Genomic DNA, 24,905 nt, shown 5'->3' with positions numbered 1-24,905 from the left:
GGTCATACCTGCGACCTCTATTGTTTTTATTGTTGTTTTGAGTTTGTTTTACAATCCACAGAGGTACGAAAAATTGTCACAAAACAAATATATAACAAATAAATGCTATCAAATGCAACATAAGTTACGTTTCAACCTAACTAGATAAGTTTTTGTGTTTTTATTTAATGTAAAATGTTTATTTGGTCCGAAAAACAAGTAGTATTGAACGCTACATGCGAAGACAAAAATGGCCGCAAAATCTCTTTGCATCTTTGAAGGTTTAAGAATGAGTTAAAAAAACAAAGCAAGGGGGTTTTGAAACCCGCTCAATAAATGTTACCGACATTTAAATATTTAACCTCTCTTTTAAAATATTAATCTCCAGTTCGTTTAACAATTGATGAAAATCATCCTGCACAATACCTGCTAACATATGGCATAATAAAGTAATAGAAATGAGGTAAGCAGATGAAAATACAAAAAGAAATAATGAGTTACAAACACTAAAAGTAGATGATGAAGTTTGTATAAGATTTCATGAAAATAAGGAGACGAAAGATAAAGTGTTTGAAAAATTAAAAGAACCTCCTTCATATCTGATACTAACAGAACATTTCTATGGCGTAATATATGTTATTTGATAAAAACAAAATAAGACTGGCAAAAAGTACAAATTGATTACGAAAATATCTTCAATAAACAAAACAGTAAAAAAACAAATCAATAATAAAAACGATGTATTGAGTCAAATTGAATGGATCGCAACCTCTAACTTCCATACTAATCATACTAATAGTAGTCAGTCAATAAGTTTTTGTTCTATATACATGTGTTCAGTTATTTCTTCTTGTGTCATTATTATTTATTATAACCTTCACACATGGATAATATAAAAATACAAATAATTGACGTTGAAAGTGACCATAAGCCTTTGGAAATAAACTGCCTTAAGAACCTAAAATCGCCCCGACTTCAGCGAATGCTATTTAGACTCCAAGAATACGATATGTTCATCAAATATCGACCATGCAAAGAGATGTTACTGGAAAATGGACTATCTAAATTGGCCAACCAAAAGAACAAAGAAGTCATTGATTTAGACATTAAAGTATACCTCGTACAATTTTTAGCAGATATCTGTCAAGAGACGAATGTTGATCTAACATTGTGTGAGTTGAGGGAACAGCGTCTACAAGGATGGTCAGCATCTTACAAAGAATTACGTAAAGACCTTCAACCGTACTGGTCGTATCGAGACGAGCTCTATGTAGAGAATGATAAATTGTCTAAAGGTGACAGGATATTGATCCCTAAGTCAATGCGACCTGAAATATTGGGGGAAAATACATTATTGTCATCAAGCTGGCGACAAGTGTAAGTTCAGCTCCAAAACCTGTGTTTTCTGGAATGCTGTCACTAACGATATTGTGAGGATAATACATAATGAATCCCTAATGCCACATGAAATATCAGACCGATGGCAAATTGTGTTTACTGACATCTTCAATCTGAACAGGTACAATTACCTACTCATTGTGGATTATTATTTGAAATACTCTTTCAGATGCAAACTTCACGTGAGGAAGTAATCAATCTGACCAAGCAAATCTTTGATGAACAAGAAGTCCCAGAGACGCTTATAAGCAACAATGGATCATTTTTCAGTTGCCCAAGAACGAAAATCTGAGCACATTACCTCTTCTCACGTATTTCTCCAATCGAACAGCATGGTGAAACGGTGCATACAAATGCAGCTATAAAGAAGGCAATAATCGGCAACCGAGGCATAGATATGTCTACTGTGCCTCCAATCTACTTCAATTGATCATGTTATACCACTTAACTACTTACAAAATAAATCAACAAAGATTCCCGGAAAGTATGAATTCAACTCGTCCAGTGTATAGACACATGTTGAAGAAAAGCCATCATCAACATGCAAAGAATCTCGTTGACCTTAATACAGGACGACTGGTGCAATATAAGACTAGGATAAAACAATCCCCAGTTGTTGTCAAGAAATCCTGCTATGAATCAATATTCTATATTGTTGAAACTACAACAAGACAGGTTTTGTGCAGAAATTACAAGCATTTCAAGGAAAATATCAATGCCAATAAGACACATACATTTTTCCATAAAAACCACATAACACTGCACCTCCACACAACAATAATTCGAACAGAAATCCTGTAGAAACCCACATCACACCCACCAGTATCAACACTCGATCTGAAGTAGCCTACAAAGTTAGAAATCAAACTGAATTCACTAATAAAAGACCAACTGGAACAATCACTAAGTCAAGTCATTTTATGAGACCTTCCCCAAAATATAATGTATAGAAAAGTTATGTATGTAAACTTTCATTAGTGAACTTGGTACGAGCAATACTTCTAAGGAAAGTGGAATGTCATGACATGAGCTCTGTGAAAGTTACTTGTTTTTTAATAAAACGTTTTCACGAGTATTACGATGCCACCGTTATAAGTTGTACATGCCTTTAGGTTGCCTCATATTATTTATACTACCCCAACTTTAACAAGCAGATAGTTTCATTTTTCTAAACTTGCCCGATACAAAAGAATTATCAAAAACAAAGATTCTTGATAGAGTTCAAAATAGACTTCGTAGCCTCGTAGGAGATGTCCTTTTCTCTTCCTTACAACCTTTATCTCACAGTAGAGATGTTGCGAGTTTGTCTCTGATGTATCGTTATTTTCATGGAAAGTGTTCGAATGAGCTTATATCTATGGTCCTCCTCGCCAAACTTTCACAAGAAACACTCGTCTAGCTGTAAACACTATCAATAATTCCCCCACTCTTTATCTGTGCCTAAACCTAAACGTAGATTCCATGAACAAAGCTTTTTTCTTAGAACTACACGCCTGTGGAATTGTCTTCCGTTTTCCTGCTTTCCGGCTGACTACAATATGGTTGTCTTCAAGTCTAACGTAAATAAGTTCTTGATGAGCCGTTCCACATAAGTTATAAACTTTACCAAATTTTCATTACTAATGATTACTATAATGTCCAATTTCTACTGTACACTCTTTAACCCTTATCCTTGAGTGGCCTCTTGGCCTTGATAATGTGGTGATGCCTATGTAAAAAAAAATTCTTTAAATAAAATTCATTTCCAAGAATTTTTAACTATAGAAAGGTTTTTATAAGTATTATGTAATTTTTGTAGAAAATAAAACGACACATTTCGCCGATCTTACAAATGCATGGTAGATTCAGTTCACACAGTGCTGCTAGCATCAACATATTTAATCTACCTCCATATATGATGTCACACAAACATATATTAAACATAGTTTAAAATCGCCTTTTTCGCAGAATACCATTCTCGTTCAAGTTTAAACTTCCAAACAATAATTACTTTTTACCAGAAATATATTTTGAACTCATGAAAGCCAAGAAAGAAAATTACTCAATACTATGCTAATTGTATTGCAACTAATTATAACTCTTTTTAAATCTTAATTTTATTCGAAATGTATTGTTCCATTAACTTGTAACAGTAAATCGAAATATATAAAATGAAATATACAAATAAATTACTAAACAATACACAAATAAAAACTTAGTATATTTAATGCATACATTTCTGGTGCGAAAGTATACAAAATTAAAGTCAGATTTTATCAAATTCTTAAAATTCTAGATTGTTCCTTTCCTTATATAATATTAAAATATGGATCATTAAAAATATTATTTTGCAATATTTTTCAACAATTTTTAATTCAAAGTAAGTTACCGTATTTTGATTGCATTATAATTGTTGAATATACACTTGACTTTGTGAGTCACATCAAATTATTTAATCCTGATGTATTTGGTCTTATTCATCTACATTTGTTTTTACTGGACTATGGTTTCTAGCTAGTATGTGTTTTAATAGATTATCATGCACATTGATTAGTCGACATGCCACAGCTCTGTACTTGGATTGGAGAACACTTTTCAGGGTGCTAAGCAAGCACAAAGTGTGTGGAGGAATCATATTGACGTGTGGTACATAGAAAACGTACAATTTCAACGAATATGTCGCCAGTGATTTCCATAGTATGCTGTTTATTAGACCTGCCTGATGAGGCTTAAGGTATTGCTCAACTGTTTCACCATCTAACATAAAGCAAGTCCGATGTGCTCATTTTATCCTGAGGTATTTCCCAATATGAACCTAGCACATTACTTTTTGTCATATATTTTACAGGAATATTGATTCTAGCTAGTATGTGTTCGCATGTGCCGAACCATATTTGATTTGTGTGTAAAAGACGAGCCACAACCGTCACAAAAATATGGCTTTTCTCCAGTATGTGTTCGCATGTGCTGCAACATAGTGCATCTTTGTGCAAAGGAAGATTGACACACTTTACAGGAATATGGTTTCTCTCCAGTATGTGTTCGTCTATGCACTAACATGGTATACTTGTATTTGAAAGAAGCGCCACATATTTCACAAGAATATGGTTCCTCTCCAGTGTGTGTCCGCATGTGCTGCAACATAGTTGATTTCTGTGAAAAAGAAGCGCCACATTCTTCACAGGAATATGGTTTCTCACCAGTATGTGTTCGTACATGTTGCACCAAATTTGATTTCATTGTAAACGAAGAATGGCACACTTCACACGAATAGGGTTTATCTCCAGTATGTTTTCGCATATGTATCAACACATGGTGCTTCAGTGTAAAGGAAGAGCCACATATTTCACAAGAATATGGTTTCTCTTTTGTATGTGTTCGCATATGTTGTAACAAATTTGATTTCTGTGTAAAACAAGCACAACATACCCCACAAGAATATGGTTTTTCACTAGGATGTGTTTGTGTGTGTTGCAACATAATGGATGCTGATGCAAAAGATAACATTAAATACTTCACACGAATATGTTTTTTCTCTATTATGTGCTAACATCTTCAAAAACAAATTGTATTTCACCAAGTCACATATCTTATAAAATACGGTTTATATTTTGTTGTGTTGTGTACTGTTGTTCTCCAGAAAGAAAGAATCATTTTTTTTATCAGAATATGGATTTATTTGCAGTAAATTTCACTTTTATTTTTTAAGTTTGATATTTTAGCAAACTTTCTTTTTGGAGCTAGATATTTTAGCAAAGTTTCTTTATTTTTCATATTCCGTGTTTTACCTATTATAAAAATGAATTATGAAATGTTAACTTTTGATTTTTATTTATACATCTTATTTTAATGAGCTTTAAACCAAAAATAAATAGCATAGTATATAGAGACTCTCACAATAGTGGTTTTCACATCTTTTAATGAAGTCTTCTACAAAACAGTCCATCTTCTCATCTTATTAGGATCTAATTTCATTTACACAACTATGAAGATATTTTAAATGTTGTGTCTGAACTTTTGCATTTATGAATACTCCATGTGTGCCTCAGCACTATGCAGTTGAGCCAATTACTCTAACTGATTTACTATTTAATAAAGCTTGTAAGCAAAGAAATCCATGTACGCTCAATAGAAGATATTACCAATATATATTTTACTATATTGAACTTAATGAAAATGTTCAAATAGTCCAAAAGAATATGTATCTCCTTGCAGACGTTTGGATTTCATGTAATTTCATTAAATTAAATTTCTAAATAGATTTTTCTGGAGGCATTTTCATATTTCATGTTGCCACGGTAATTTGAATCCATTCAGCGATTGTTGTTTTCATTGCTGGAGATTCTGAAAATATAAAATAAATTTTAAAAGAAACATTGCTGAAAATGACAAGCATGTTCTTGTGAAATCAAAATTATTCAAGCTTAAAGTAGCAAAAATATGTACATTATTTTTTCGTTTTATTATTGACAAAATTCAAAACTATAGTGAGTTCATTTGTTGCTATCAGGATCTGTTAGAAAATATATGAATATATTAAGAATTTGTGAAACATTATGGATTTGAGCAATCCCGCTCTATTAAACTTTAATACCTACTAGACACTATCCTCGAGTTTCTAAAGTCTCTAAAGGCCGTTGTGAACAATAAAAAGGGTTGCTGCAACTGTCAACCGATAAGTCACAGAAAAAAGTGCTTTTACCCAAACTCACCAAGAATTTACTGCGTTGCTTTAACTGCTTGAGGCCAATAATTTGGCACAGTAGTGCCAGTTTGAACGACTGAGGCAGTGTTGTAATCCAACTATCTGATATTACAGATACCAGAGGGAGAGCTACATCACGTCAAAATGTCCAGAAATAGAGACAGGCACAAAATATGAACGCCACTCTCAACCCCACAAAATTGAACAGGAATCTGTCAGTAATATGTCTGTATCAATAAAGTGATGGATGACATATTGATTGCATCAGGGAGCCCATGGTCTTTTGTGAGGAGTCCGATTTGTGGTTCACCAAATCGATGCAAGACTGAGGTGCTGACCATGGATAGAAAGAACATGGCTAGCAGGAAGATGGCCAAGGTTAATCTGCAGCTGGACAAGAGGATCTATGTAGTGGGAGATATTACTAATCATGGATGGAGATCTATTGAGGTTCGATATCCTGCTTGGTTTTGGATGGTGTTCATATATGTGGACACAATGAGGATACTTTCCTTAATGAAATTACCAGTGTCAGTTCTGCAATTGCAGTGAAAAAAGTATCACCTGACTTTGATGTTGTATTTGACCCAACTAAGAAACATTGGACTGTGACCTGGAAGTGGTCGGATATATAGCAACTAAAGCAGTTGATTCATTGGAAATTTGAATACATTCTGAACATGTTCATAAGGACTATGAGTGCCAATTATAAACTTGAATTTGCAACAAATAGCTGATACAATAACTGCAAAAAAAATCAGTATAAGAACTCTGAATCTCCTAACTGCATCCTCAGCAATCACTGCCATCCATGGTTGTTGTCGTCTCACCAGCTTTTGGCCAAGTAAGCCTCTGACCGGTTTTGGGTAGGATTCTCACCTTGAACCGTAGAGATTCAACGTCTCTATCAACTATGCCATAGGCCCTGAAAGGAAATCAAGGTTGGATTTTTTTTGTCTTATAAATCTGCATTTATTTATTATCTGATCTTCCATGGTTGGGTCTGTACCAAATGGTATATATATTATTTAATTGGAATTGATTATTAGATGAGTAATATTTATTAATTTATTTATTGTGAACTATTATCCTCATATTTCTTAGTTGTTGTTCCATGACGTTTCGGCAAACTAATCGTCTGGTCTTCATCGGGTGGTAACTGTGATAGGATAGGAACTCCGAATCTCCTAACTGCAGCCTCAGCAATCACTGCCATCCATAGTTGTTGTAGTCTCACCACGTTTTGGCCAAGTAAGCCTCTGGCCGGCTTTGAGTAGGATTGAAACTTCTATCTTCAGACAATTCTTATTTCGAACTATAGAGATTTAATGTCTCTATCCACTATGTCACGGATTAGGGTTAGGGTCAGTTACGTAAGTGTAAATCGTGGACTTTTTAGAGGGGGGAGTAATTTCTAAAACATTCCCCTTGTACTCGACCGCATTTTATAATTAAAAACAATTAAAAAGATGATAATAGTCTGCAATAAATAAATTAATAAAAAATACTCATCTCAATAATGAATTCTAATTAAATAATACATATTATTTAGTTTTCTTTAATAAATTATTTCTTACCTTTGGTAAAATTATTTGTTGTGAATTCAAAAACTTACTTTTTTTGTCCTGAATATAAATGTCATATTGGTAATGTTCTATTTTAGTGTTGGAAAAATTATGGCTATAATTATTTAAAATAACGTTAATCAAGTTAATTTAAACAAAGCAGAAATATTATTTGTATCAACTGTTTAAAGTGAGACCCGTTGAATGGTCAGATGTTTTTACTCATAACCAAAAAAACTTTGTTTTTAATACAATTACACTTTATATTTATTTTTTTTATTTTTAGTTAGACCTGTTGGATTTATTTATTTATTTATTTTTTAATTAGACCTCTTTCATGCTTGTACTCATAACTCCAAAAACGTGTTTTTTTTTTTTAAAATACAATTAAACTTTTTATTCAATTTGGTACTTATGCACTTCTGTTACTGTGCTGAAATAATAACGTTATTATTTTGAAAGCCATTTTTAACATGAGGAGGGGAGGGTGTTTTGTTACTATTCTGTGCTTCCAACTGATGATTTAATAAAAAAGATATCGTGAAACTTGAATTTAACGTAAAAAACTATTAAAAATAAAACGTGGTAACAAAAGTGCCTAAGCATTTTTTTGTTTTAACTGAATATTTTTGGAAGTTTTTTTATGGCGCTAAAATAGAACCTTAATGTAATATTTATCTTTAACATATTTGAAACCCCAATCGAGTTGAAAAGAAAGTAGAAATTTACCCTAACCTTTTTTCGATGGGAATATTACATTCACCAATCACGTCAGAGAGATAGCCACAAAATGGGTGTTCAATTTAGTAGAACGTTATAATTGAAAACTGATCACCGATGATAAAAGTCATAAAAATATTTATTTTTAATTTTTAATTTTTTTTAATAAGAAAGTTAAGTTTGTAATCTATAAGATTAACGCGAAAAAAAGTAAAAAAGTGTAAATCGTGGAATTTAGAGGTGGGGGTAATTTTCAAAACATTTGCCTTTGGAAGAAATTATTCAATCATCGTACAAGCCCTAACTGCCATTGTATCGATCGATTTATTTGGTTGAATCTAACTAGACATGTCACGTGTCTTTGGCGCCAATTTTATTTCCTTTTCAGTTTTCGTCTGTTCATCCCAGATCAGCCAACGAGGAAGGACTCATTTTTATTGTCTTAATAGAAAGAGACTTGGCTGCTAACATAAGTGCCTTCTATGCTTCAGACCTCAGCCGTAGATGAAGTATAGAACATATTTGTAAAAGCCTACGAATTAGGCTTACTTATGAGACACAATGTCTGCAACCACATTACGGACCTTTATTGTGAACTTTTCACCTTCGGTATTCAGCCTGTTTGTGTTGTTAACAATTTTTTAGGTCTAATAGAACACGGCTATTAAAACTTCCCTGCAACAGACCACGACAGCATGCAAATTGCTTCATTAAAGTAATCTACCAGCTCCATTCATTGATGGGTGCACTATTTTTCAATAATATCCTGTGTACCAATAAAGTTTGTCTTGAATTTTACAGGTAGGGTTTGCTGTTTTGTGATCGTCTCATTCCTTGCCTTCAACAGAGAGCATCGAACATGTTAGTTAAAATTCCCATCTTAACATAAAATAATTTATACACCTTGTTTGTACTCTACCGCATTTTATAATTACAAAAGAAATCGCTTAGTCTCAGTTTTCTTAAAAAAAAAAGCTCAAAACTATAAAACATTAATAATAGGAAAATATAGGACATAACATCTAACGTTGAAATAATATATTTTCATACGTTAAGTTACATAGCAACCTGAACCCCTATTCAAAAAGTGGTACTTATTCAGATTGGCATATATGACGGCATTTAAAATTAAAGAAAATACAGAAATATCTCTATGGTGTATGTACCAGTCAAGGGGCGAAAAGGAAAAATTCCAAAAAATCACGTAATTTGATAAAGTAGTTTTATTTTATTTAAGAAAATCAAATTTTACTGTTTAAGTGAGGATGCAAAAAAAAAAAAAAAAAAAAAAAAAAAAACCCAACGAATCTATGGATAAAGGCAGACAACCTTAATACGTGTGGAAACTCAAAATAACCACTGATTACTTCTCCTCCTCACTATGTTCTCTACAGAAATATGGCCTCGTACGTCACTTATCGGTAAAAACACGGTCAATTTGTTTTTCGTAAATTTATAAAAAAATTTTTTTTCAAATACTTGATTAATTTTTGTGATTTTTTGGAATATACAAGCTTCATTCCGTGACAAGTAGGTACAATATAAAGGTTTTTCTTCATTTTCGTTTATTAAGTGTCAATCAAAAAGTTGAATAATGTTATAAAATGACAATAAATTGCTATTTCGTTATCTTTCCTACTAAAATGAAATAAAATTATTGGCGCTTCTACAGAATTGGGACGAGATTTTGTAGTCGGCAAATGGAGTTTTCAGATAAAAAAAAATCAATGGTTTTAACTGATTTTTTTTTTTTTTTTGTCAATTCTAAGTTACAATGGTAGCGTTCAAATTATGCAGTTGAAATTAACCGAATATTACTGAATTTTTAAACTAAACAACTTTAATCGTATTAACTTGGCCTTCGGGACAAGATCAAAGTGTAGTATCTATTCTTGAGATGCTGCACTTCAATTTCTTGTTCTCTGTCAGCAGAGGAGAAATCCTTCACGACTGAGACAATTTTTTTTGTTTTGTTCCTTTTCTCCACGTTAAAAAACGACCCTGGTGTTTAACTCTGTCCCGTGGGGAGGCATTGTAAATAGGAACTTTAATCGTATTAGTAGGTGAAATTTTTCCGCCATCTTCTTTAAATCAAAACCAAAAATTACCTCCCTTTTAAATACTTCTGTGTTTTACGATCGTTTTCATCAAATTCTATTATTATTATTATTTTTTTAATAAATAATTTTCTACCTTATCGATTTTCGTAATTTTTAGATATCATCATCTTATAAATTCTAGGAATACGTAGATACCATTGTTTTCATGCGAAATTCAGTATAATTTCCGAAACTTCGTCCCAATAGTGTAGAAGCGCCAATAGTTCTTTTAAAACATAAACAAAAATGTTCCACAGAATTTTTATTATTTTATAATTTTCGACTTACCTTCAAATTTCAAATGAGGGACATAGTCACAAAGTAGGCGTTCAATTTAGTTAAACGTTATGATTTTGAACAGAAAAATCAGCAAATCTTCGTAATTTCTAATATTATCGTTATAACAAATATCAATGTTAAAACAAATGACCAGAACAAAACAAAAAGAGGTGAAATTGAAACTAAAAATAGTTCGTTCTAATCAACCGGTGTAAAACTTTACATGCTCTCCGTTCAATTTCTTGATATTTTTTGTATCTTCGAGGCTCGACTGTGATTCTAATAAGATATTTTTTTTTCGTTCTATAGGTACCTCCAACGCGCGCCACAGTTTTATTTGCACTATGTGTAACTGTAATTTAATTTAATATCATCCTAACTTTTTATGATTTAAAAGAAGAAGTTTCAAATAAACTGCTAATATTTTTAAAACATTATTTTAAAAATAATGAAAGTGCGAGACAAAAATCGTGTTTACATTATCGACGCTTTAAAACAACGTTCATATGTAGTGGAGTTTTTGAAGCTGTAAACATACCCATGTTTTAAAAATCTAGCAAAAATCAAATAATAGTCATATCTTTCTGAAATTTTCGATATTTATTCATTAGTCAATAAACTTACATAATAAAGTAGGAGGAAAAGGGAAATATTTTTTAGGTGTTCTAACCCCCCCCCCATATTTCATGTTACGAAAACTAAATAAAATAAATGTAGGTCGATAAAAAAATTCCAACATTTTTTTTAAAGCTGAAAAGATCAAAAAATTTTAAAAAATATGTAGCAGACACAAATGGACCCCTTTTCTTCTCGCGCATTCGCTTCCTCTGAGTGAGTGATGAGGCGCTAGACTGTCCAATCTGAGGACTTGCGCACGAATACAAATTGACCCCTAGGGACCAGACAGCTTCCGGTCCCAGAAGAAAACTCTCTCTTACGCTACCAGCCTTCGTCGGTGCTAGACGCCTGTTCTCTTCGCTGCTCCTACTAAAGGTATTGACGACAGCCGCGGGTTGTAACTACCTTCAACCGCCCACTTCACTTCGCCAACTTAGGCACTTCCTTGGTCTGTTGAATTACTACAGACGCTTTATCCCACACTGTGCGGATCTCTTAGCTCCTCTTTCCGACCTGTTACGTAACAGGAAGAAGAAAAACGAGCAGATCTCACTTAATGAGATCCAACTTAAAGCATTTGCGGAAGTGAAAAATAAACTAGCGACGACATCTTTGCTGGCACATCCTGTACCCGATGCCCAGTTTTCACTGGTCGTTGATGCATCGGGCACAGCTGTAGGTGCAGTGCTGCAACAGCAGCACCAACAACAGTTACAACCTCTAGCATACTTTTCGCGACAGCTGAAACCGGCCGAACAACGTTACAGCACGTTTGGCCGCGAACTACTGGCAATGTACCTCGCAGTGAAACACTTCCAACATTCACTCGAGGGCCGACAATTTGTGATCTACACCGATCACCGTCCGCTTACATACGCACTGCGTGCTAAGCCGGACAAATATTCTCCCCGCGAAACACGTCATTTGGACTTTGTTTCGCAGTTTACTAGTGATATCCGACATATCGCGGGTGAGCAGAACGCAGCAGCAGACGCATTGTCTCGCCTGCCCATCAATTCTCTGTCCTCACCATCGGATATCGATTTGCAACAGATGGCCTTAGACCAGCCAAGTCTGGACACGTTGGATCCATCGTCACCTGAATTCGGGACTTGCAAATTCGCATATCTGCCCGTGCCTACTTCTGACACGCAGATCATCTGTGACACCTCAACGGATTCACCTCGACCATTCGTTCCAACGACCCACCGTAGAGTTGTTTTCGACACTCTACACAACCTGGCACACCCCGGACGCAAAGCCACAGTAAAGCTGATTACAGCTAGATTTTTCTGGCCTAACATGAGGCGTGACATCATTGCTTGGTCACGTTCCTGTGTATCCTGCCAAAAATCAAAGGTGCACGAGCATATCCGCGCACCCCTTGGAACATTCAGCACCCCAGACGCTCGGTTTAGCCATGTTCACATTGACTTGGTTGGACCATGGCCGGTCAGTCAGGGATTCACTTATCTCCTGACCTGCATAGACCGTTTCACACGGTGGCCAGAAGCCATCCCACTTAGTGACATTTCGGCTGAATCTGTAGCGCGAGCCCTTATATCAGGCTGGATAAAACTTTTATCCTAGACATTAGTGGTAAAAAAGAGACAGTATCGGTAGATAGGGTAAAAAGAGCCTTTCTGGACACATTAACACCTGAGCCACACATTCCTCCAACATACACACAGCATAATCATACACCTGAGGTAAATGTTCCACGTGAGAACAATTATGTGACCACTACACGTAGTGGTCGACGGGTACATTGGCCGAAGAGACTTTGCAAAACAGTGTATTTCTGTTGAAAAAGAACATTTTTTCTTCTCTCCTTTTTAGAGCAGAACGTTTTCTGCAAATATTCCAACTTTTCACAGAAAAGTAAGAACATTTTTTTTCTGCAAGAAAATAACCTAAAGAGACGGACATTTCTTATTGTATTTTTCTTTCTGCTATTTGTTATGCTACCTTTCTCTCTGTCGGCTTTCAGCCTAAGCAGGGGGTTATGTAGCAGACACAAATGGACCCCTTTTCTTCTCGCGCATTCGCTTCCTCTGAGTGAGTGATGAGGCGCTAGACTGTCCAATCTGAGGACTTGCGCACGAATACAAATTGACCCCTAGGGACCAGACAGCTTCCGGTCCCAGAAGAAAACTCTCTCTTACGCTACCAGCCTTCGTCGGTGCTAGACGCCTGTTCTCTTCACTGCTCCTACTAAAGGTATTGACGACAGCCGCGGGTTGTAACTACCTCGTAAGGCAGTGGAGACCCGACTCTACTTTCTTCCTTCAGTACGCTTTGCAAATAAACCTTTCCCTTGTTAAGTTGAAGAAGTTGTTTGTCATTGTTCATAGAATTGTGTTATTTTATTTTAATAGGGAAATTCCCTAAAAATATTATTTTTATATATATAAAATCCCATTATTCATTTCACTTACCTTAAAGTTGTAAATAAAATTGGATATAAAATCAATATTATTATGTTAAAAAAAAATAAATAAACAGTACTTTTTTCTTGATATTTTTTTCTCGGTAATATAATTATTTGAATACCAACAAGAACAAAAAAAAAAACAGAATTCTAAAATATAATTATTTTTAAAAAGCTTTAAATGATATTAAATCCAAATATTATGCGATATGAAGTTTAAAGATTTTTTTAATAACAATTTTCCAATAATAAAAAATATATTCCTATATTTAAATATATGACCCTTCAGATAATAAAAATTGCAAATCCCAATTCGGCCTAAAAAAATTCGTTTTGATTTTATTATTTAAATTGTAGAGGGTGATCTGTATTTTTTGCGCCTTTTTTCAAAAAGCATGGAGGCCTGTAAGCGACATTATCTTTAGATATATAAGTGTCAACAGAAGACGTTAAAATTAATTTTATTTTATTATCTGTCGTCTGTGTAGTTAGTTCGGTAATAAAAATCTAAGGTAAGTCTTACATTGTTTTTATCCATACAATATCATAAGCAACCCATGGACAATGGCTAAAGTGGTGGATGCGATAAAGGGCAAGGGCGATTTGGTGCGAAAGGTTAGACTCCAACTGAGCCAGGACAAGTTAAAAAAAAATAACGCTGAGAGATTTCTCGAATGTTCAATCCAAAAATTGGTTGTATTAGTAGACAATAATACATAAAAAATAAAGAACTAAATAAGTGAATAATAAAAAAACAAATAATAAATGAATAAGGCTTGATATTCTATGAAACTGAATAAGACTTGATATTGTAGTGAAATTGTCACCGATTAGTAACTGGTTCACCAATGATCGATTAAAATTTGGTGGGAGTGTAGCTGCGGCTATACTAGTTCCATCAATTTCAATAACCTGCCCCCCTTTCCTTATCGACCAGTTTTTGCTGTCCCATTACTTATTGCGGATTTAAAGTGGAAGTAGGGAAAGAAGTGTTGCGAACCAGGATATAATAATACCCTAACTCGCCACAAGAAAATAATGAAACAAATGGAATTGAAGGAAACAAAAACTCAATTGATGGATAAGATAAACGTCGTTTATTTACTGTTGAAAGAATGAATGTTTTAGATATACCACGTGTTCATATCCACGCGGGTGTAACCATCATTCGTTGCGGGACTGGTGTTGTAGAAAGAAAAGGAAATGTGTGTGCATCTCAAGTTCGGGTCACTATCGTTTTTTCGTGCGTGGGAAGAGAAGTGAGTGATGTAGTGGAAATTGGAATGATAGTCGAGCATGTAGACAAAGAAGAGGATAGAGAGTTGACATCAGTTAGTAGTCAGCTACGTGAAGGTGTTCTCAAGGACCAGTAGTAGATAGAGAGAGAAAGAGTGAGAATGTGTACGTACGGTCTGTTAGCTTTTTGCCTCACATAGTAGCAAGTGGTGTGAGGTACACATGTGCGTGCCTGCCGAAACGGCGGTGGTTGGTGCGCCAACCAACCACCTCGGGAGGCTAGTCTAAACAAAGGAAGAAGCCGCTTGTTGCTCTTTCTTTTATACCTGTTTCCGGTGGTCTTTTGCGCATGTGTGTATTTCCATCGAAAGGAAGTGACGTCGTCCTTGTGTGCGTACGTGTGCGTGTGTGTGTGTACATGTGTGTACGTTAGCGTGTGTGTATATACACGTGCATGTGAGTGTATGTACGCGAACATGAATATATGTACGTGTGTGGACGTGGGCGCATATGTTTGTGTGCACGTATGTATATGACAAGTAATATAGCTTAAAATGTGAACGTGTGTTTTTGTGTGAGTCTAGAAAAAAGGCTCGCATAGAAGCTAGAACGATTCCACACCATTTTGACTACTGGTCCTTGGTGAGACAACATGGTAATTGACATTTAATCATTCATCTCCAGAACTTATCAGGTCTCTTTCGTAAATTAATAATGAAATGTATTCTTTGTTAACTGTACTATTTTCTTGAACTGTTTTCACGGTGTTCAATAAAATTTTAAACATCTAATTGAGGTGTCACTTTTTTTCTTTGAAACCTGTTAGTAGTTACAAGGAGATTTATTGCTATTTAGTTGGGATCCCCCCCCTGCCCTGAAAATCCGTCTACTCTGTTGGTGGTGGGTTTGGTGGAATCATGTCAGGTATCTGCGGCGAGAAGGGTTCCGGTGTAATGTCTCTGGGAAAAGGGATGTTGTTGCTTTTTGGGGCAAAGGTTATCCAAAACTATCACACGGATGTATTTGATCATGTTTGAAATCTGCTCCATAGAGAAAGTATTGTTTTTCATGGAGTTAAATTTCTGGCATGTGAGTTTTTCTCTTGTAATCTCTTCATTATCTGGGCAATGATATTTGAAGATTTTTTTTTTGTCATTCCTGACATGTTTCCTTAAGTTTTGAATGTTTCATCTTCGCATATTCCATCGCTCATATAAGCGTCTATTTGTTGTTCCTGCTCCATTTGTTTTGTGGAAATTCACTTGTGTCCCTTTGCCCACAGCCACCCATCGCCTCATCAAAGCCTTTAGCTCGATCGCATCTTTTGTAAGATATTTACCTGTAATATAATGGAAAATAGATTCTTGGTTGTTGTCCTTGATACTTTTTGCTTTGATAGGAGAGATTTTATTTGAGCCTCAAATGCAGTACTTTTATTTCTTCGCCATTTTTCATAACTTGAGTACACGAAACGGTGAAAAATAATTTTCTCCTCAATAGACCATTTAACTAAATGATAGTTTCTTTCTTAGTAGTGTTTGTTTGAACTCAAGATTCCATGTTTAAGAAAATCTTTCCAATGGAGTTTTGTGATCGCGGATGTCACCAACCCTTTGTTAGGATTTGACTTTTTAAACAAGTTTAATATAGTAGTGGATTGCAAGAACAGATCCATCCGTGATAATGTAACAGAGCGCGAAATTAAAGTCAACACAGTAACTGAAACCAATACTGTATTGATTAATAAAATAGACCTAGCAGAATATGTTAACGAAATAATAAATAACTATAGTAGCGTAATATCACCTCATAGCGATACAGACAAAGAATATGGCGTAGTGTATCACAGGATTGATACAGGCAGCCATGTACCAGTCTTTGCTAAAGCCAGGCAACTTTCCGGTCCTAAATTAGACACAGCAAAGGCAGAATTTAAGAACTTACTAAATACTGGAGTTACCCAGCCTTCCAGTAGCGAGTGGGCAACACCCTTGCATTAGTGAAGAAATCAGAAGGTCCATATCGAGCTTGCGGTGACGTCCGTGCAGTGAATAGCGTTACCAAGACAGATCGCTACCCGATACCAAACATTAAATCATTCTGCACACAACTTGCTGGTAGACGATATTTTTCCAAGATCGATTTGACTGCAGCATATCACCAGATTAAAGTACACCCTGAAGATGTGCCTAAGACGGCAGTCGTGACACCTTTTGGCTTATTTGAATTTAATTACATTACATTTGGTTTAAAGAATGATTGCTGCAGCCACATTTCAGCATTTTATGGATAAGATATTTCTAAAATTAAATTGTGTATTCATATATTTAGACGACATATTAGTTTTTAGCGAAAGTGAACATCAGCACAAGGAAGACTTAGATAAGGTATTCAGGATTCTTAGTGATAATAATTTAAAGATTTCCTTAGCTAAGTGTGTATTCGTAGTGCCAGAGTTGGACGTCTTGGGTTTTCATGTAAGCAAAGAAGGCTTGTTGCCTACTTAAAAAAAAAATTAAAGAATTAGAAACCTTTCCAGTACCCCAAAATTCGAAAAACTTGCGTAGATTTTTGGGAATGACAGGTTTTCATCGCAAGTTAGCCCCTAATTACGCAACCATAGTGCTACCATTATCCGAACGAATGAGGTTGGACCCTAAAGCAACGTTTGAGCTAAACGAAGAAGAAACTCATGCTTTCAGAACAATAAAAAGCAAATTGTCAGAAATTACAGCATTAGCTCATCCGCAGGTTACAGATAGTAGTCAATACGCAGCTGGTGCTGCATTACAACCGCTAATAGATAAGAAACCAGCACCTATAGGTTTCTTTTCCAAGAAATTTTCGCAAGCCCAGACTAAGTATTCTACGTTCGAGAGAGAGCTACTGGCGGCTTATTTTTCAGTAATACATTTCCGTCACCTCATAGAGGGTCGTCACGTGACATTATTCGCTGACCATAAGCCATTATGTGGAGCCTTTTATAGTCAGACACCCGCAAAATCGGATCGACAACAACGACACTTGTCAGTACTTGCTGAATATATCGCTGACGTGGTGTATATTAAAGGAGACAAGAACGTAGTTGCAGACTGTATGTCTAGAATTGCTTTAGTGGTGCAAATAGATGCATGGGATTTGGTTGAAATAGCTCAGGCACAAAAAGGAGATGACGAAATAAAGTCATACGCTAATTTAAAAGAATACTACGTGTCACATGAAATTGGCTTTGTCCTGTGTGATACTTCAACCAAGTACCCCAGGCAGTTTGTCCCAAAAGAGCTTCGTAGGGCTGTTTTTTGACAGTTTACACGCTTTAGCGTACCCTGGAACTGGAGCATCTATTAAACTGATTAAGTCAAGATACTTCTGGCCTAACTTAGATAAGACAGTCAAGCAATTCTGTGTAGAATGTGTTGTATGTCAGCAGTCAAAAGTTCACAGACACACGAAGGCTGCAGTCCAGGAGTTTGATTTACTATCCACACGTTTCCAAACGGTACTTATTGATATTGTTGGCCCATTTCCCCTAACGCGCAATGAGTCAGATCCTTACCTCAGTCCATACAAATACTTGCTGACCTGTATCGATCGTGCAACTCGTTGGATCGAAGTATAGCCAATGATCGAAATAACTGCGCAGTCGGTAGCGGAGGCATTTATCAATGCCTGGATATCTCGATCTGGAGTTCCATCGCATGTTGTAACTGACAGAGGTAGCCAATTTGAGAGCGAATTGTTTCAAGAGTTGGCCAAGGTAGTAGGTTTTTACCAATTGAGAACAACTTCATATCATCCTCAAAGTAATGGGATAATTGAAAGAGCACATCGTACCCTTAAGGCAGCGATAATAGTGCGAAAAGAATCCTAGATGAAAGCGATACCAGTGCTCCTACTAGGTATATGCATCACCCCTAATGAATCAGGTTTTTCACCTTTTACCACTGTTACTTGAGCACCAATATTGATTCCTCATCAGCTGATACACAAGCAGAGAGTAGAAAAAGAAACTCCAGTTAACAAGTATGTACGTAATTTGTGTGAATGGATGTCCCAAATTGATGTACTCAACGATGGAAAAGGATTTATTCATGGAAATGCAAAATCTTTTATACTGAAAACCTTACTTTCCTGTGAGAAAGTATAGTTATGGGTGGCTCGAGTTAGGAAACCATCAGAAGCACCATACTCATCTCCTTATAAAGTTTTGACTCGATTAGATAAACACTTCCAGATCGATATGAATGACGGTACTCGTGCACACGTATCAATCGATAGGTTAAAACCGTTTACAGAGCCAACCAGCAGTAATAGAACTAGGGTGAACGAGAAAGCACAGACTACTAATGATAAGGATGTCAGAACAGATGATACCGATAAAGTAGAGAGTAAAATTGCTGGTGGCATGTATAAATCTAGATCAGGAAGAAAAGTGACATGGAAAAAGAAAAATGAATATTTTTATTTTTAAACAGAAGTAGACATAGTAGTAATTCTAAGGATATTAACTAACTCCGTTACTGGAGAGGGACTCGTGTAGTGAAGCCAAGACTACTATTTCTCCATTACATGTCTCTTTCTCTCTACTCTTCCCTTTCCCCCCTTCCTTCCTTCCTCCCTCCTTCCCTCAAAATGTGACCAGAGGTTGTAACCAATCAGGACGGAGAACAGTTCTGGTGGGAAAGACAAAAAAGAGATACAAAAGTGTGGAAGCAGAAAGACGGAGACACGCGTAGTTCCAGAGTCAGGGGACAAAAATGAAAATCACGAACTTTCTATAACCCGATACCACTTGTACGCTGAAATGTATATAACACCGTTTCGTTTGGAAATTCCTTCGTTTTCTCAATTATTATTCCCAGGTTGGTTTCTACTCCCATCTTATTAATTTCGACGACTCCCCAAAAGGGGGACCCGCCAGAATGGTGACTTACCCAACAAGAATTACATTATGGTAACCGCCAATAGACTAAATTGAAAAACTGCCCAACAAAACATGATAAAAGTATTGAAAGTCTTATATGTATTGGATTTGATGGGTGATGCATTAAAAACTGACGTAGAAATTGTGCATTTAGGATGGTGATCTCTCCTGTCTGCAATCAATGAAAGATAAATCTTTCCAGACCGAGACAATTTTATTAAAATCATATAATAATCAATAATAAAATAAATAAATTTATTTACAAACGTTTTTATAACTTATTTTCTATAAAATCGTTGCTATTTGCTTGACTTCCCACAAGGGCAAAATTATATACAAGGTAAGTTTTTAATGTAAGGAACAAAACATATTTTAACAAAATGCATCTAAAAAATTTTTTTAATAAAATGCATCTAAAATATGTTTTCACAAAATACATCTAAAAAAATTTTAACAAAATGCATCTAAAAATTTTTTTAACAAAATGCATCTAAAAATTTTTTTAACAAAATGCATCTAAACATTTTTTAACAAAATGCATCTTAAAATTTTTTTTAACAAAATGCATCTAAAAATTTTTTTTAACAAAATGCATCTTAAAACTTTTTTTAACAAAATGCATCTAAAAAGTGTTTAATAAAATGCATGTAAAAATTTTTTTAACAAAATGCATCTAAAAATTTTTTTTTAACAAAATGCATCTAAAAAAATTTTTTTTTAACAAAATGCATCTAAAAAAATTTTTTTAAACAAAATGCATCTAAAGATTTTTTAACAAAATGCATCTAAAATTTTTTTAACAAAACGCATCTAAAATTTTTTTAACAAAATGCATCTAAACATTTTTTAACAAAATGCGTCTTAAAATTTTTTTAACAAAATGCATCTAAAGATTTTTATAACAAAATGCATCTAAAAAATTTTTTAACAAAATGCATCTAAAGATTTTTTTAACAAAATGCATCTAAAAAAGTTTTTAATAAAATGCATCTAAAAAATCTTTTAACAAAATACATCTAAACATTTTAGACATGTTTGAAGTGAGCTTGAGTGTTAAGATATTTTCGTTTTAATGTGGATATATATTTTTTAAATTGACTTTTTTTCTTTTATGCATTCTACATTTTAATAAAATTATTGTGAGCTTTTCATCTACATTTTCTCATGTGCCATTTTGCCTGTGCTATTATTACCTCAATTCAATTTTGCAGCAAGTTCACGTTTTTGAGAAACCTGACATCATACTATAAGAAGTATCTAATCTTTCTAGTTGGTTGGTTGTTTTTGTTTTACGGCATATCAACCCTTTTCAGGTTATTTAATGCCGAATCCAGTGATTTTGAAGAAAAGTTTTTAATAGAATATGTTTTTTTTTTCAAGTCAGTTTTTATTTAACCCATAGTTGCGACCCTAACAGGTACTACCACTCCGGGTCAGAGTGCACCTGGGAGCAATGGCAATTAAAGAGTGGCTCCACACTCCCCAAAACCCGCAAGCTGGGGGCTTACCATCGGATATAGTTTAAGGTCACATCCAGGACCTCTAATCTTTCTACTGCACATATGTGTTTGATTCATTGACCCTGTAATCGAGGGAGTGAGCACAAGTTTCCTAAAGGTCACGAGGCTCAAAGAAATTGCAGATCTATTGTAATGGAATTAAAGAGATGGGTGTTAGTAAATGAATAAAGTAATGAATATAGGCAAAAATCAAAAGTCAGAAAGTCCATAAGTATGGTGGATGCCATGTTAAAATAGAATTATCGATGATGTTAAAGTTTTTGGAACTGCATTAATACTCCTGCTGATAATTAATAAACATATAGGAAAAAATAGTAAAAAAAAATTCTGCACATACATAGATAACAAAGCCAAACCGCCACCATGTAAGCATATGTGTTGCATTTAATCTATGCATATACACACATACACACGTTTGCTTCTCGGTGTGAAGTTGTAGCTATGTTTGGTTCTAGGTTCTACTTGCAGAAGGAAAATATCAAGGCGGACAACATGGGGTTGGGCAAAAAAGAAATTTGAAGGTTAGTCTGCATAGTGGGCACGAGTTGTCAGAGTTGGGTTGTGGCACTAAAAGGAAAAATGTAGTACATTAGCTCTTTTATTATCACTTCCCATGTATTCAGCTCACATTAGAGATGACTTTTGAATGCTTAATTCAGAAGAGGCATACAATTTATTAACCAATCAACGTCCAGATTACAAATGAAGCTGTAAACAATTTCTTAAATTTTTTGCTGTTCCAGTAGGATTTGAGGTTAACTTGATGCATCACATGGAAATTGTTCGCTAAGGAATTTGTCTTCTAGACAATGATTTTTATAATCTTTAATGATACTTTATTTGTTATTGTCTTTTTAAATTATTTCTCTTCACTAAAAATAAGTTCTTTTGTTAGTTGGCTTCATGACGAGCAAGGGAAAAAGTAATAAAATATGATTTTCAGTATTTTGTTGATTTTAATATCTTATGTAATTAGAGATGTTGTTTATCAAAAAAAGAAATCTGAACAGCAATATAACCGAAAAACACAGAAACCAACTGAAAACTACCGAAGTGTTGGGGTGGCATCCCTATAGATTTTTACAATGGACTATTCCTGACACCACTTCTGGTAACCAATTTCTGCTCTCAAGCACTCTCGACCTAAGACTCAGCAAGAGTAGGTCGTAATTTTACTTTGTCCTTCCATTTGAGTGGAGTCATACTTAACCAATATACATTTCATTATTTTTTGTTAATTTCATTTCACTGTGTCCAAGTTTTCTCATTCTTATTTCAACATTTAAGCCATAACAAACTGGCAGTGGAGGAATTTGAATCTAAAATAACATTTGATGGTAATTCGAAAAGAAATTCCATGTGAAAATTCACAAGCAAAACCTGGTTGGTGTTAATTTGAAAAAAGACAAAAGAAAGACATTTTCTTGAAGATCCAACAAGTAAAAGTCATAACGGACATTGAAGCACATGTGTATCGCATTGACTCGTTTATTGATTTAATTCATTGCAAACTGTAAACTTTTTTTTAGTTGCAGGAGTTAGGCAAATTATGTTTTGCTATTGTCAAGAAAAAAAGCACCCAGGAATTTGAAATGTAACATTTTAAATTTGTTCAAGATTTTTTTTCTCCTGGAGTTTCGAATGGTTTTTCCTGATTGTTGTTGGAAATGAACATTTTATTTTATGAAACAAGAAAAAGAAAAGACGCTGTTATATTTTTGAGAAAAATGTTTTCCCCTATTTTTATTTCGGCTTTCTGAAAACCCCAAGTGATGTATATAAAAAATGTTTACAGCCTTTACACCCACAGACACATAAAAAACAGATAAGACATTTTTTTTTGTTCCCTCCAAGATTTTTTCCAGTATTCATATATATATATAAATTAGTTTATTTTTGTCGTTCGCATAGAGTACATATCCAAGATGGGGGATTGGAAGGCCATTATCACAGTTGCTCAAGGTGCTGGTCGACTAGCAGCAAACAACAGAGGAGTCCTGGTTTCGACTTCTCCCTGTGTCATTGCTTTACAATGTTCTTGCATTACCTTTAGGGGGTGATCAGTCTTATCTTTGTGTTTCTACATTTGCATGAAATCTCACAAACACAGTTATTTGTCATGAGAGTTTTGGTCGGGGGCTTGATTCATACTAGGTGTTTTTGAGAGTTGAATCCGTCTTGAATATTGATCTGATGTCATATTGACTGCATATTTTACAAAAAATTATTTCAAACAGGCTCTTTATGTATGATGTGCAAACTATGGAAAGTGTTCGAGTATTGGTGTTTGCTCTAAGTTTTCTGGAGTCAATATAATGTATCATGATAGTAGTATACCATTTTGAGGTTTGGATTTTGGCAGCTCATCAGATATTGCTCCTTGTATGTGTTTGCATCTGACGCATGTGTACCAACTACTTCATAAGAATGTCGTTTGTCTGAATTTGTTTGATTTTACTTCAAAGTTCTCAAAATTCAAATATTCCAGTAAAGTTCTCATTTACATCTCAAACACTGAGTTCCTATTTACAATGCCTCCCAACAAGATAGAGTTAGACATCAGGGTCGTCTTTTAAAACATTGAGAAAAGGAACAAAAATAAAAATTGTCTCAGACGTGAAGCATATCTCCTCCACTGACAGAGAACAAAAAATTGAAATTATTTTCATCTCTCCAATTGGCCATTTAAATATTTCATAGTGCAGATTAATAGTTGCCTTCTTTTCTTACTGGATTTCAAGACAAGAATTACTTTCGTCTGGTGGAGTAGTCAGCATCGTGCTGTTAGTTAAGGTTAAATCAATAACCGAAGGTTCACCCTTTCTTATAAAAGCCACTATTGGTTGGCATACAGTAGATATCTTATTTGCCTGTGAATAGTATATTATTTTTGTCTATTTAGTCTGGATTTAAGTGTAAGTGAAAATATCCTCATGGCAGGTATTTCTGACTAATCCCTGTACAAAGAGTCCTGAGACACGTGAGAACAGTGTCTAGTTGGCATTCAAGATTTTTCCTGTATGTGTTTGCATATGATATGATAGTGTGGAATTCTGTGTAAAAGAAGAACCACATACTTCACAATAATACGGTTTTTCCCTGTATGTGTTCGAACATGGTTCAACAAAGTTGACTTCCGTGTAAAAGAAAGGTCACATACTTCACAAGAATGTGATTTCACTCCCGTATGTGTTGGCATATGGCGGAACAAATGTTCTTTCCGTGCAAAAGAATAACCATATACTTCACAAGAATGTGGTTTGTCTCCTGTATGTATTAGCCTATGATTCAACAGACTTAACTTCCGTGCAAAAGAAGAGCCAAATACTTCGTAAGAATGTGGTTTCTCTCTTTTTTTTTTTCATTTTTCTTAAACTTTTTCTTCTAGGGGATGGGACATCCAACCAGATGTCTGACATTTACCCCTATTTTAGTGAGTCCATCCAAGAGAT

General features: G+C 34.7%; 1 protein-coding gene across 1 annotated transcript; it reads right to left on the bottom strand.

The window, feature by feature from the left end:
• LOC145246088 (uncharacterized) lies at positions 1–11,042 on the bottom strand. The gene is made up of 2 exons (XM_080107935.1): positions 10,734–11,042; positions 1–5,700 (listed from the first exon to the last, which is right to left on the bottom strand). Exon 2 carries the CDS (start codon positions 4,861–4,863, stop codon positions 4,216–4,218), a length of 648 nt encoding a protein of 215 aa, XP_079964061.1. The 5' UTR covers positions 4,864–5,700; positions 10,734–11,042; the 3' UTR covers positions 1–4,215.
• Between the last annotated feature and the right edge of the window lie 13,863 nt (positions 11,043–24,905).

The sequence above is a fragment of the Euprymna scolopes genome, chromosome 23 (assembly GCF_053919585.1).
Source record: "Euprymna scolopes isolate OS-2025 chromosome 23, ASM5391958v1, whole genome shotgun sequence".
Lineage (NCBI taxonomy): Eukaryota > Metazoa > Mollusca > Cephalopoda > Sepiida > Sepiolidae > Euprymna > Euprymna scolopes.
The sequence above is the reverse complement of the archived record's forward strand: the minus strand, read 5'-3'. Positions and strand labels throughout refer to the sequence as shown.